Raw genomic sequence first — 14811 nt, 5'->3', positions numbered from 1 at the left:
CCTTGAAAAGAAGAATAAAGTACTAGAGGACTCACACTTCCTGATTTCAAAACCTACTATAAAGCTACAGTCATCAAAACAGTGTTGTGTTGGCACAGAAACAGAAATACAGACCAATGGAACAGAAGAAAGAGCCCAGAAACAAATTCTTACATAAAAGGTCAAATGATTTTTTACACAGGTGCCAAGACCTCTCAAAGGAGAAAGGACTATTTTTTTCAGCAAACAGTGCTGGGAAACCTGGATGCAAGGGATCCACATGCAAGGGAATAGAGTTGGACCCTTACCTGATACCACATACAAAAATTAACTCAAAATGGATCAAAGACCTAAAACAACAAAACTCTTAGAAGACAACACAGAACAAAAGCTTCGCAACACTGAATTTGTCAATGATTTCCTGGATATGACATCAAAGGGACAGTCAACAAAAGGAGAAACAGACAAACTGAACTTCATGACAAATTATAAATTCTGTACATCAAGAGACACTATTCACAGAGTAAAAAGACAACTCACAGAATGGGAGAAAATATTTGTAAATAATGTATCTGATATGGGATTAATATCCAGAATATATAAAGAGCCCCTGAAACCAAATAAACAAACAAACCTGTTTCAAAAATGGGCAAAGGACTTAAAAAGACATTTCTCTAGAGAAGATATGCGAGTGGCCAATAATCATACAAAAAGATACTTGTCATCACTAATCACCAGGGAAGTGCAAACCAAAACTACAATGGGGTACACCTCACACCCATCAGGATGGCTACCAAAATAAGTGAACAGCAAGGATGCAGAGAATTTGCATCACTTGCACACTGCTGATGGGAATGCAAAATGGCACAGCTGCTGTGGAAAACAGTATGGGGGTGCCTGCAAAAATAAAAAAATATAATCACCATATGATCCAGCAATTCCACTTCTAGGTATATACCCAAACAGGTCTCAAAGAGATACTGTACACCCATGTTCACTGCAGTATTATTCACAATGACTAAACCATGGAAGGAACCCAAGTATCCGTTGAAGAGTGAATAGATAAGCAAAATGTGATTTATGCATACAAAGGATTATTATTCAGCCTTAAAAAGGAAGGAAATTCTGCAATTATCCACAACATGGATAAACCTAGAGGACATTATGCAAGAAGGACAATGAGGACAGTCACAAGAAGACTATGATTCCACTTATATGAGTTACTGAGAGCAGTCAAAATCATAAAAACAGAAAGTAGAATAGTGATTGTCTGGGCTGGAAGGAGGGAATGGGGAGTTATTGCTTAACAGGCAATGAATTTCAGTTTTATAAGATGAAAATTGAGTTATGGAGATGGAGATGGATGGCTACACAACACTATGAATGTATTTAATACCACTGAACTGCCCACTTATAAATGGTTGGGATGGTAAATTTTATGTTATGTGTCTTTTGCCACAATAAAAAAATCATAAATAATAATCATGATCTGCCACCAGGTGCTTTATAGATAGGTAAACACAAATATTTTTCAATTGTGAACAGAAAGTAATAAACTTTAAAACCTAAACAGCATCCTTGCGGATCTTTCATCAACGAATTTATTTTAAAATTTAGAATATACTCTGAAGAACTAGGTTCTTCCTAATTCTCAAACTTAATCTGGGACAATTTACTCATGCAGCCTCATATTCTTCACCCACAAAGTAAGGCTAAATCGAAAGTCAGACAGTTGCTGTTTTAATACAATATGGAATCACAGGTAGAAGGAAGTGCTTTAAGAGTTCAAAGTTTGCAAGGATACAAATATAAATTCATTAAACATCAAAAGAAACATTTAAAGGTCTAAATTAAGCACTTGGACTTTGACATCAGATAGATCTATATTTCAGATCTGCCACTGACAACTTCGTGTATTAGACGATGAATTCAACCTGCTGATTCTTCATCATCCTCATCAGCAGAATGTGGGTACTGATAACAGACCTGGCAGAGTTGTTATGAAAATTTAATGAGATAAATCATATAAAGCAAAGTGCCTGTCACAAAAAACAACTCAGTGTTCTCAATTATTATAATCTTTCTTCTAACTACTTCTTCAGTTACTGCAACTGAGAATATATTCAGAAACCTTTTCTTGGTGCCTTGTCCCAGCTATGCTGCTTCACCCTATGATCCAAGGAGAGCAAAGATGTATGCCCAACCCTCAACATGCTCACAATTAGCAAAGAAATTAGAAATGTCTTTTAAAGATCATAAAAGGCTGTAATAAGTAAGAAAATTGTATTTTATACATATTACTGTGTGAGCCAAGACTAAGGGTTATGGGGTCAGTTATAGTGAGGAATGGACAAATATCTCAAAGGAGATGGTATTTGCATGGATCTTAAGAGAAAGGGTATGTTTTGTCCATTAATGAAGGAAAAATAGAAAATAATCAAAGTAATAGAGTGCTCAGGCAGTTGAGAATAGTCTCATCAGTTGGAACTCTGAGTTGGGAGAGATGAGGCATGAGCAGGAAGAGATGTGAAGGGCTCTGCAAGGAAGCCCTGATCTGGTGTGTGCATTGCATGCACAGCAGGGCAATCAAAAGAGGATCTCAAAAGAACATAATCAGACCCAAAATCTAGAGAAACAACTGATAAAACGTGAGTCTTATGTTGACTCAAAGGTGTCGGGAACAGCTTACTTACTAGGGGGCTGTGACTGGGAAGAGAAGTGTGCCTGGCAGACAAGTCCAGGAGGACTGGTGCCCCAGTTAAACTGTGGGAACCATGGATTTGAGATCCAGTGTGTCTGGAGACCATGCTGAGAGGGCAGCAGGAGACAACGTGGAAGAGAAGGCCAAAGTAGTAATACCTTATACAGGCATTTGGACTTCATGGACAATATAAAAAAGTCTTCCAATCCTGGAGTATTTGATAAGACGGTGTTTTGGAAAAACATCTCTGACACCAGTGATGGGAAGACACAGAGAATAAGCAGACAAGGGGCTACCACTGCACAGGCAGGAAACTACAAGGGCTAAAGCCCAGACTCTGATGGGAAAGAGCAAATGGGTTCAAGAGACCTTTAAGAAGAGCATTCCATCTACCCAGGGAGGAAGAACATGAGTGTATTTTTACAATTTGCGTTTTCCAGACCTATTCACTACTCTCCTCTAACTGCAGGATAAAAACCTCAATGCTGCCAGTGAAGGCCCTCATCCAGCCCCTCTGCGTTGCATCCCCTCTCCTTTAAAGACCTACAACCCCTGCTGTGAGATCCTCTGCCCCACCAAACCCCACCTGACTTTCAGCACCTTCCATGAGCCCATCCAGACTCTTACCTCAGTGACCCTTTTCACATGTCACTCACATGGGGTTGAGCCATGTTCTGGCCATGACTTCTCTCCTATTATTTGTACTGATGTTTTACTCTCAAATGGTTATTTACACTTCTATGTGCCTTGTCTGTATATTACCCCCCCAGAACTGCCAAACAGAAACCAAATGTGTAAGAATAACTAAACAACAATCCAAACTGAAATAAATGCCATAAAAATTTGGCATACTGGAAAAACTTGCTGGGATACTGTGAATCACAGTTATTCAGAATCAGTTTTCCCATAAGGCTGTTATGATGTAACATAAAATAATAACAGCAACACTGGTGAAGTACATCTGCCAATCTGCTACCATTAGAAGATATGTAAGAAAGAATAAATCAATGTAGACTGAAATGAGAATGTAGTTAGTAATTCTGTGGAGAATTCTTGGGATTACATATACAGCATAATATTAACTGGTAGATTTTTTGAACTAACTTATTTCCGAAGAAGTAACTTAGGCAACGGCCCCTTTCCTCCTCTATACTATATCTAATGAAAGAGTAGAAATTGACAGAGACAAAGCAAATCCTTAAGTAAACAGTTCCTGTGGTGTCATAGAATTAAACTGAAATAATAAATATAAATGAAGTGTACCTTGTTGCAACTTCAAAAGCAACCTACACACGAAGAAGACTTACAGTTTGGGCTTATGTCTGTCTGTAGTGACAAGAAGAACTCCAGGAGAACTCAGAAATTTCAATGCCAAACATGTCACAAGAGGTCAGAGGTCACACTTTCTATCTGGGGTTTGACCCTAAAGTAAGCAATACATGTAATTAATTGATGCCCTAATCTTGAAACATTAACTTGAATGGGATTAGTCTACCAATCCAATGCTAGTCTAATCATGCTAGTCACAAATATGATGACCTCTGGAAACACAAAATCAAAGTTACTCAAGGAAGAAAACAAATGTTAATTGCTTTTTCCAGCAGGTAACAAAAGATAATTTCAACTCTACTGCTGATACTAACTAGCCAATAATGCTGGTAGACACCAATATAAAACTAAATTTATTTCAAAAGTATTTCCTCAAATTATCATATAACTGTTCATTGAATACTTAGGAAACTCTAATGCCATGTTATAAACATCCACATTGGATGTGAATAATTTGCTTGGATTACAGAGGAAAAGGAAGCGATATATGTAACATTTTATGGGATATTAAAATATAGGTGACATTTAGAAAAATAACAACAAGTTATGAATCATATTGGAAATCTTCAGGGGTAACAGTTTAAGTCTCACTTCCATTAGCAAATCTGTCATCATGATCCTTGATCTCTTTGCTCCTTGACTTAAAAGCTTTAAAACAAGGACTAACATCATGATCTTAAGTTTAAAAATATGTCATAAATATCTGTTGTATATACTGTTAATAATCAGATTATTTCAAAGCTTTAACTTCATACCTATCAAAATTCCATGAAATTGATGAATTCACATGTGCTACTTAAAATCTGGCATTTAGACTTTAAAATGAAAAGCTGCTCTTGACTACACTTATTTTTCATGTAAACTGACTTCTGTATTTTCTTTTTTAGATAAAATGACTTACTTGTTTCAATTTTGTGATGATCAAATGTCACAAAAGAGCCTTCAGTTTCTAAAAATGTAAAATGATTTTACCGAAATGCCAAAATGTACTCGTGCTTACTTAGCTCCCAAATGAGGACATCTATGTAATTTTATATTTTCACTAAATCAAATTTAAAAACATGACCTTTTAAATAAAAGGGGCAGCTTAACAATCAAATATCAAACTTAATCCCATACACATATTTTGATTTCAGATCAACTTTTTGTAAAAATACTTTAAACCCCCAAAATAATAGAACTTGTTAAAGAAGTCTCTCTTAATTATATTTTTTAATGACTTTTTAAATGAATCTCAACAGTGGTTTTCTAATTTATACCTTCTTTATTATTGTTTTTTAACAGAACACTAGCAGTTAAGAAAAAAAAGGAAGATGGAAAGAAAGTGGCAAAAAAGAGGTAGGACTCATTTCCTAGGGTAGAGTTTGACATGTAAGAGGGGACTATGCTATGAAACCTGAAAGTCAGGTATCATCAAATTAGTTGGAAGAAACATTTGCAACAGAGAAAAATCCTCCTATTTTGTTAGAGATAAGGAAATTATTCGTTCCTAAATGTTCAATTAACTTTGAGGATCTAAGGCTTCTCCTCATCGAATTTAAAAAATTTGAACAAAATCTTAATATGCTAATGATCCTGAATTTGAAGTTGGTACTATTACAGATTCTGATTTCTAATGTTATATACAAACATGAAGAACATTCCTTGAATTTGCATCTGCTAGAAGGAATTTCTGTTGCTTTTACCTCTGCTTTTGGACTTGAAAAAATAAATAGTGCCCTTTAGGAACTTTTTTTTTTAAAGAAAAATCATAAGACTGCTATGAGCTGGGTAGACGGGTGAGGGAAACAACTGTTAATCTCTCCCAAACCTAGACAGAGTCAAAAGAGTCAACAAACCAATCAAAAAGCCTACCCCTGGAATACAAACAACAAAACTAAATGCTGAGGATCCTCACGAATCCCAAAATTTGGGCAGGTGAGGACAAATCTCCAAGAGCTACAATTCCAATTGGTATTGACATCTGTGTAGCAGAAAGCAGAGGAGCATTAACAGACTATCTAATGGAGCAAAGCATAAGAAGATAAAATAACCAACAGTCATCAGAAAGTACAGTGGGCCAATGTGAGAACAGCACTTGAAACTAGATAGGGTTTCACATTCTCCCATTTGCAAGTAATTCATGGTATTTCATGAATTCATGGTCAAGTCTCAAGGGGCTGGAGAATTAATGGGTCCTATGAACACTCAAAACTAATCAGCCAATACTCCCTTCCAGGACAAACCCCTATATTGTAGAGAAATTCCTAGTCATAAAAGTCTCAAACACTACTAGAGTCAGCTCAAAAATATCTTCAATGTAAGGACAATGGGTACAAAGAAAGAGCAGTGAGGAAAAAGTAAAGAAAAAGCAGGAAATCATGGGAAATATGAGGCCATGTTTTTAGCATCACATGAATATGACATAAAAAGAAACTTACGTCAGGCTAGAAAATCAATCTAGAATAACCATTCTTAACTACCTTGCCCTGATACAAGTTCAGGAACATTGGTTTCACATCACAATGTCTAAAATGAAAGGACTGGAGTTGAAGAAGCACAGTAACATCCTCACAATGAATTGCCAAGAGATATACCTACAAGACAGATCAACACTAGAACTACTATTCCAAAACACAAGAAAAGACATTATGAAAAATATACAAGATACTGGAAAGATACAAATCAGAATTAGAGACTCAGAAATGAAAAAAATCACTTCAGAAGTCTAAACTAGAAGGTACACAAGAGTAAACAAATAGCAGAAAATGTCATAAATAGAAGTTGCAAAGGAAGTAAATATTAGAAATAAAAAATACACAGCAGCTTTACTCATAATTGATAAAACATGAAAGCAACGAAGATGTCCTTCAAAGTGGATGGATAAATAAACAAACTGTGATCCATCAAGACAATGGGACATCATTCAGCACTAAAAAGAAATGAGCCATCAAGCCATGAAAAGACACTGAGGAACTTTAAAGCCACATCACTAAGTAAAAGCAGCCAATCACACATACTGTGTGATTCTGACTCTAGGTCATTCTGGAAAAGGCAAAACTATGGAGACAGTAAACAGATCAGTGGTTGCCAGGGGTCAGAGGAGGAAGATATGAGTAGGCAGAACACAGGATTTCAGGGCAGTGAAAATATTCTACGTGATACTATAATGGTAGGTATGTGTCCTCATACATGTGTCCAAACCTATATACTGGACAACCAAGAGTGACACCTAATGGAAACTATGGATTCTGGGTGATTATGATGTGTCACTGTAGGCCATCCCTGGTAAAAATAAAAATGTACCATCTGATGAATGACACTGATAATAGGGGAGGCCATGAATGTGTCAGGGAAGATGGCATATGGGAAATCTCAGTAACTTTTCCTTAATTTTGTTGTAAACCTAAAACTGCTCTTTAAACAAATAGTTTAAAAAAAAAAAGATGACTTCAATAGAAAATTATTTTAAAAGATTGGAAAAAAAGATCAACACAGTATAAAAGAAGAACCCAATTAATAAAAGTATGCACATGTATTACACATGACATGTAATTTTTAAGTAAAATTTTCAATATTTCAAAGTACATATTAAAGAGACACAGCATACCCCCTCCAAAAAAAAAACCTAGAAGGACCAACACTGAGGCATATCATCAAATTACTAGACTTCAAAGCAAAAAGACAAAATCACAACTGAAAGACAAACAAGTTATCATCATATTGTTAGCAATGCTTTGGGCCAAAATGCATAACATATATATAAGAACTCCAAAGAAAGAAAATATAAACTAAGGATTTTATACCCAGCCAAACTGACTTTCAAGTAAAAGAACTGCAGGCCAACTGCTATTAACACTCAAGAACTACAATTGTTCCCATGAAGTCTTGGGTAAGAATCCACTACCTAGTACAGCCACCATGGAGGATCCTCAAAAAATTAAAGTACGATAAGATCCAGCAGTCACACTCCTGGAAATATATCCACAGGAAATGAAATCAATACCTAAAAAAATATCTGCACCCCAATGTTCATGGTACTATTTACAATAGCCAAGACCTAGCAGCAACGTAAGTGTCCATGGACAGATGAATGTGTAAAAAAAGAAAAGTGTGTGTATGTATATATAAAAAATGTAATTATTATTTAGCCATAAAAAAGGAAGGAAAGTGTATCACTTTGTGACAATGTGGATGGACCTTGAGGGCATTATGCTAACTTGAAGGCAGAAATACTGTAATACATAAACACTACAAGTGAAATCAGAAAGAGAAATCAAACACTGTATGATCACACTTACATGCAAAAACTAAAAATAATAATAAACTCATAGAGATTGGTGGATGCCAGAGGCAGGTTTGTTGGGGGGTGAGCAAAGGGGGTCAAAAGGTACAAACTATCAATTATAAAAAGTTCTGGGGATATAATATACAGCATGTAACCACATGTTAATAATTTTTTAGTTGTACATTGAAAGTTGCTAAGCATAAATCTTAAATGTTTTCATCACAAGATAAAAAATTTGTAACTATGTGAGGCAATGGACGATGGTTCAGTAGCCTATTCATCATTTTGCAATACATACATGTATCAGGTCACTATGTTGTACACCTTAAACTAACACAATGTTATACGTCAATTATATCTCAATAAAACTGGGGACAAAGAATGTTAAAAAGTACTGGAGAATGAACTTTAGATACCAACATAAAGCCTAGTGGCAAGCATGAACTACATAATTACTTGTAGAAGACTAAATGCCAATTGTAAGGAAGAAAGTATAAGATGTAACTGCTATGTTCTCTGACAGTTTAGAATCAGTACAATTGTTTAAAAATAACAGATAAAACAATTTATATGGTTTTCATGAAACACCATTGGTCATAGTGTTGGTGCTATTACTGTCAGGGAACTTGATATGTAATGTTGGATGATGGTATTCTCTAAAATGCTATCATTCGTGATGTTCTTAACCATGACCCTTACTATGTAAGAAAGGAGGTAAAGATTTTAGATAGAGGAGTTAAGAAAAACCCAGCAGCCATAAATTCAAGTGGAAAATACCAATACATATTCATGAGATGTTTATTTCTTTTACAATTATGTTTCTCAGCTCTGTCCTTTAAAAAGCCTAGTAAGAGAGACCAATCTAGTAGCAATAAGCAGGCTGAGGGCCAGAAAGTCCTCTTAAAATATAATTTCTAACTGAAAGAAACCACAGCCACTTGGAGAAATCATGGTTCCAGATTTGGGAAAGATTGTATGCAAGATGACCCTGAAAAATCCCAGCATATCAGAGAGCAGAAAGGAACTTGAGGAGCCAACATGAAGAGGCTCCAACTGGTCAAAGATGGCAAAATCTGAGCATCAGTAAAGATTATGTCAGAAAAGGACTGAATTCCAGATGGTCACTTAAAAAAACTAACTGGTTACCATTAGAGGATGCTATTTTGATTACTCGTAAATAAAAGAATAGAATCACATAGTTACTCTACCTTTCTTGATATGAACCTACCAAAGGGTAACCAAACAATGTGTGATATGAAGTCTATGTCCTTACAGAAGTATTCCAGCTCAAAAAGGAAAGGTAAAATCACATCACCACAATGTTGCAATCCTTAATGAATTATTGGATCTCACCACTGTGCATCAAAGTTACTAGGCTCGCCAGATGAGAAACAACAGACACTGTGGCCTCCTGAGAATAGAACACATCGCCCCCACCTATGTATGAGGCTCATCCCAGCCCAGATCTCTGGGGCAGCTGTCAATGTCCAAGAGATGCAATGTCCAGACTGGCTATCAACAAAAGTCAGACTATGGGAGACTACTGAACAAATGAACCACTTCCTTCATTAATAATAAATAGCAAAGGAAAATAGCAAAAAAGGATGAGTAAGAAACTATAGATTTTTTAAAAAGTGACTCTGAAGAGAAACAAAAACATACAGGAATGAAAAAGAATTACACAGTAATGAAGTAAATGGAAGTAAGCCACAGTGCTTAGGATGTGCCAGGCTTCTAAATAGTATAAAGGAGCCATGATCCCAAAAAACCAGAACTTTTAATACGTGGCTGAAGCTGTGTAGCTTTTGTTTTTATAATGGAGTCACTCATCAGAATGAAACTTAATGACTACATATGCATTCTTTACAATAACTCTACTACAGCTCCCAGTGACTTATACGATTTGTAAAAATTGAAAAGATACCTCTGTGTTGAAACTTGGCTGTATCTAAGCAGAGCAACTTGATTTAAAATTAATCTAAGGCTTGAAATATATTTACATATTTAGAACACAGAATAGGAATATTAGGCTTTAAAGCAAAATTTGTAATTTCCTGTCATGGTCCAATGGTTCTCCCTAACATACCCCAGCAAGGGTAATGAGAAAGGAAATTAACACTACCAACAAGGCAAGGCACTGGGCTAGGCAATTATAGAGATGGCTCCTTCTTGGTGCTAAAGATCTGGCTGGGAAACTTGACATACAGGACTGATGTCATGAAAACACAGGACGCTATGAAGTGTGCCCGTATTAAAAAGGAGGATGGCATGCTCTCAGATGGCATATGGCAGAAGAACACTGGGGACCACTCAACACTTACCCTCTGATTTTCTTATTTCTTCTCTTCACCTTTAGATGAGACTGATAAAGCAATGACTCTTTGGTAGGTAAATAACCAGTATTAATCTATAGACCTATGGACCCTTGGCCATGAAGAAAAATAAGCCATGGCACCCATAAGGATGTACTGATGAAGAAAGGAAAGAAGACGATATTTATCAGCAATCCATAATCCAAAATGAGAAAAGGTATGCAATACTGTTAACTATCTTTTATTGTGTTTTATGAGTACACACACAGATGTACAATCATCAAAAGACATATGCAGACACTACCATTGGGATTAGTTCTCTGATTCCTGTATCAGATGGCTGCTACAACCTGACAGCAACCTTGACAGTCAAACAATGTCCATGCCACGCTGGGAGGTTCCCACAGCTCCCTACAGTATGTCCCTAAGGCTTCTAGAGAAAGATGCTATGGGCTACAAAGAATAGCCTGAGACACTGAAATAACTCAGTCAAGCTGCACTTTAAAAAATTAAATCCAAAGAAATTCCTACCTCTACATTCTTCTATATGTAAACACAACATACATAAAGTATGGCTTTAAAAAAAAATCCAAACCATAGAGAATATGGCTTTTTATTCTTTGAGGTTTTTTAAAAAAAGTTTTTATACCAATATCACCTCACTGTAACTTGTATTTTGAACTTGCCCCAAATTACTTGCTCCATTTAAAAACATAATAAAGTAATTTAAATTTAATTATTATGAACTATTTATTTTATTTTTACTTTCTACATAGGTGTCACTTATTTTTTTTCTCCTATTAGGTCACAGGAGCTGGAGGTTGTGCATGAGCAACTTTCAAATAATCAAAGGTAAACACATAGTTAGATGAACATATCACATCATTCTTTCTATTTCTCTTGTCCCTTTCCTCTTAAGTAACCTTTATAATCTTCTCCAAATAGGTAACAGACAAAAACATACAGAACTCGACTTTGTTACCTATTAATAAGGGCAAATACAAGCATTCAGTTAAAATCATCTGTTTTCCACTTTTACAGATAGCATCTAAAGAATGGATGGGAGAAGTATAAAAAAAAAATCTATCTAAATTACTAAAAAATATAATTTAAACATTTTAAAAAGATGAATTCAGCTTTATTCATTTAAAAATACCCAGGGAAACAAACAAAACAAAATTAAGTTCTATTTGAAGATTCCCTATAATTAATATGTAACATGTAAATAGAGTATTCATAAGGTAGTCTAATTTTTTTCTATCCTGCATTATGGTCTAGCAAGATAAACAGCATTGGGAATTAAAATTTTTTTTCTTTTTTTAACTAAAGATTCCTTTAACAGAACTTCCAAAATATAGATTTTTAAAAAATCCTTGGTTAGTGGGCTATGAACAAAGATGCCATTTACTGTACATGCTTGCCTTACAATGAAATGAGTAACAAATGATACTGTTTTTAGATAGCTTACATGAAAGCAACTGATTAACTAAAAGCCTTTTTATAAAAGATTTAAAGATTTGTTTCCAAGAATTAAAAATCTAGTTAAATAAAATACTTTAAGTAGTAAACACACTGATATTTTACTTATGTACTATTTTATCATAAAACTTCTAAATGGAAGTTGCTCATGTAGACTTCTCTATCTGTGCTTCTAATAACCATATATAAGAAAAAGTGGATGGTATTTTGTAATGTACTGATTAATATAATAAGTAAGTCATTTCGGGACACACCCCCACCCCAAGTTCTATATGAAAATTTTACAGAAATATCGTTGCTTAAATTTACTTACTTTGTGATACGGTCAATGTTAGCAATTTGCTTCTGGTTCCGTATAATCTCAATGGCAGCCCAAAGATGCTGGATAGCTTTTGTATCCGCCTGGCGTCTTTTTGTTAAACGTGCCATGACCTGTTTACTTCTTTAGCTGTAGGAATATACAAAAATATAAGGAAAAAAAGCATGGATTACAAAATGACTTATCAATATAAATGAATAACACTATCAGCACTTGATTACTGGTAATATAGTAAGGCCAACTTTTATTTATTATCATACACATTACCAATCACCTCATGGAAGCTATCATTCACTTCATTACTTCATACAGACTGACATCCAAAGACGAAAAAGTTGAAAAGATCTTCCCAAAAAGGATAAACAGCCACTTTACACCAATATATCAAAAAAATATACATTTACTTAAATTTTATTCTAAAGCAAAGAGCACCTACATATGTGAAACAAATACTAACAGAATCGAAGGTGGAAATAGAATGCAATGCATCCATTTTAGAAGACTTCAACATGCCACTTATTCCAAAGGACAGATCAACCAGACAGATAATAAGTAAGGAGACAGAGGCACTGAACAACACATTAGAACAGATGGACCTAACGGACATCGACAGAACACTCCATCCAAAAGCGACAGGATACACATTCTTCTCAAATGCACACGGAACATTTTCAAGAATAGATCATACACTAGGTCACAAAAAGAGCCTCAGTAAAGTCAAAAAGATTAAAATTGTACCAACCAGCTTCACAGACCACAAAGGTAGGAAACTAGAAATAAATTACACACAAAAAACAAAAAAGCCACAAATACATAGAGGCTTAAGAACAATAACCAATGGATCAATGACCAAATAAAAACAGAGGTCAAGGGGGGCCATCAGGTGAGAAATTGGGGATCAACAGAGGTGAGGCTTAGAACCTCACTCCCCGTTTTGAGAGAAATCTTCTGCATCCGTGGATGTTTTGCTGCCCTTGTCTAGCTTAGTCTATAGGCACAGACCTGATCATCTACATTTGCCCTCTTACAGCACTAAATTATGTTTTCTACCTTTATCTTGCATCTACCTACCACTTCAGCATTTTAGTAAAAAAAAAAAAAAAAATACGGGAGAAATGTGGGATTCACATATAAATCAAGTATAAAAATCAAATGGATAATCATATCTGACTTGATTGTTCATAGTTCATGATGTGTGATCAAAACCAAAAGTTTCTGTGATATGACTGCCCTTGCACTGTTCACCACGTAGGAACTTATTCACTATGTAAGAACTTGTTCGTTATGCTTCAGAAGACTGGAGACTGTTGAGAATTAGGCTTGGGGTTGATTAATGATTGTGCATTGAGTCCCCTATACAGAATTTTATTGTTGTTTACAGCCCATTTGATCAATAAATATGAGAGATGCCCTCTCAAAAAAAAAAAAAAAACAAACAGAGATCAAGCAATATATGGAAACAAATGACAACAAAATTCAAGACCTCAAAATCTGTGGGAATAGCAAAGACCATGCTAAGAGGGAAGTATATTGAAATGCAGGCCTACCTCAGGAAAGAATCCCAAATGAACAATCTAAATTCACAATTATTGAAACTGGAAAAAGAACAAGTGAGGACCAAAGTCAGCAGAAGGAGGGGCATAATAAAGAGCAGAGAAGAAATAAATAAAATTGAGAAAAATAAAACAATAGAAAAAAAATCAATGAAACCAAGAGCTGGTTCTTTGAGAAAATAAACAAAACAGATAAACCCCTAGCCTGACTTGTTAAGAGAAAAACAGAATTTACATACATAAACAGAATCAGAAATGAGAAAGGAAAAATCACTACGGACACCACAGAAATAAAAAGAATTATTAGAGAATATTATGAAAAATTACATGCTAACAAACTGGATAACTCAGAAGAAATGGACAACTTTCTAGAAAAATACAACCTTGCAAGGCCTGACCCAGGAAGAAACAGAAAATCTGAACAGAGCAATTACCAGCAACAAAACAGAAGTGGTAATCAAAAACTACCTAAGAACAAAACCCATGGGCCAGATAGCTTCACTGTTGAATTTTATCAAACATTGAGTGAAGACCTAATACCCATCCACCTTAAAGTTTTCCAAAAAAGTAGAAGAGGAGGGAACACTTCCAAACTCATTCAATGAGGCCAGCATCCCTCTAATACTAAAACCAAGCAAAGACACCCCAAAAAAGAAAACTACACATAAATATCCCTGATAAACACAGATGCAGAAAGCCTCAACAAAATATTAGCAAACAAAATACAAAAATATATCAAAAAGATCATCCATCATGATCAAGTAGGATTTATTCCAGGGATGCAAAGATGGTACAATATTAGAAAATCAATCAACATCATACACCACATCAACAAAAAGAAGGACAAAAACCACATGACCATCTCCACAGAT

General features: G+C 35.2%; 1 protein-coding gene across 11 annotated transcripts in view; it reads right to left on the bottom strand.

Annotated features, from left to right (window-relative positions):
- Positions 1-14811, bottom strand: part of ZMYND11 (zinc finger MYND-type containing 11) — a 95432-nt gene that overhangs the window by 75883 nt on the left and 4738 nt on the right. For 9 of the 11 annotated variants that reach the window (XM_036925457.2, XM_036925460.2, XM_036925456.2 and 6 more), the window contains exon 2: positions 12381-12515. In XM_036925457.2, coding sequence (XP_036781352.1) covers positions 12381-12496 — 116 coding nt within the window. In that variant the 5' untranslated portion in view covers positions 12497-12515. Of the gene's footprint in view, positions 1-12380; positions 12516-14811 lie in introns of those variants that run through there. The other 2 variants (XM_057498096.1, XM_036925466.2) reach the window with 1 other exon arrangement.

Source organism: Manis pentadactyla, chromosome 3 (genome assembly GCF_030020395.1).
Source record: "Manis pentadactyla isolate mManPen7 chromosome 3, mManPen7.hap1, whole genome shotgun sequence".
NCBI lineage: Eukaryota > Metazoa > Chordata > Mammalia > Pholidota > Manidae > Manis > Manis pentadactyla.
This window is presented reverse-complemented; position numbering and strand designations above follow the sequence as displayed.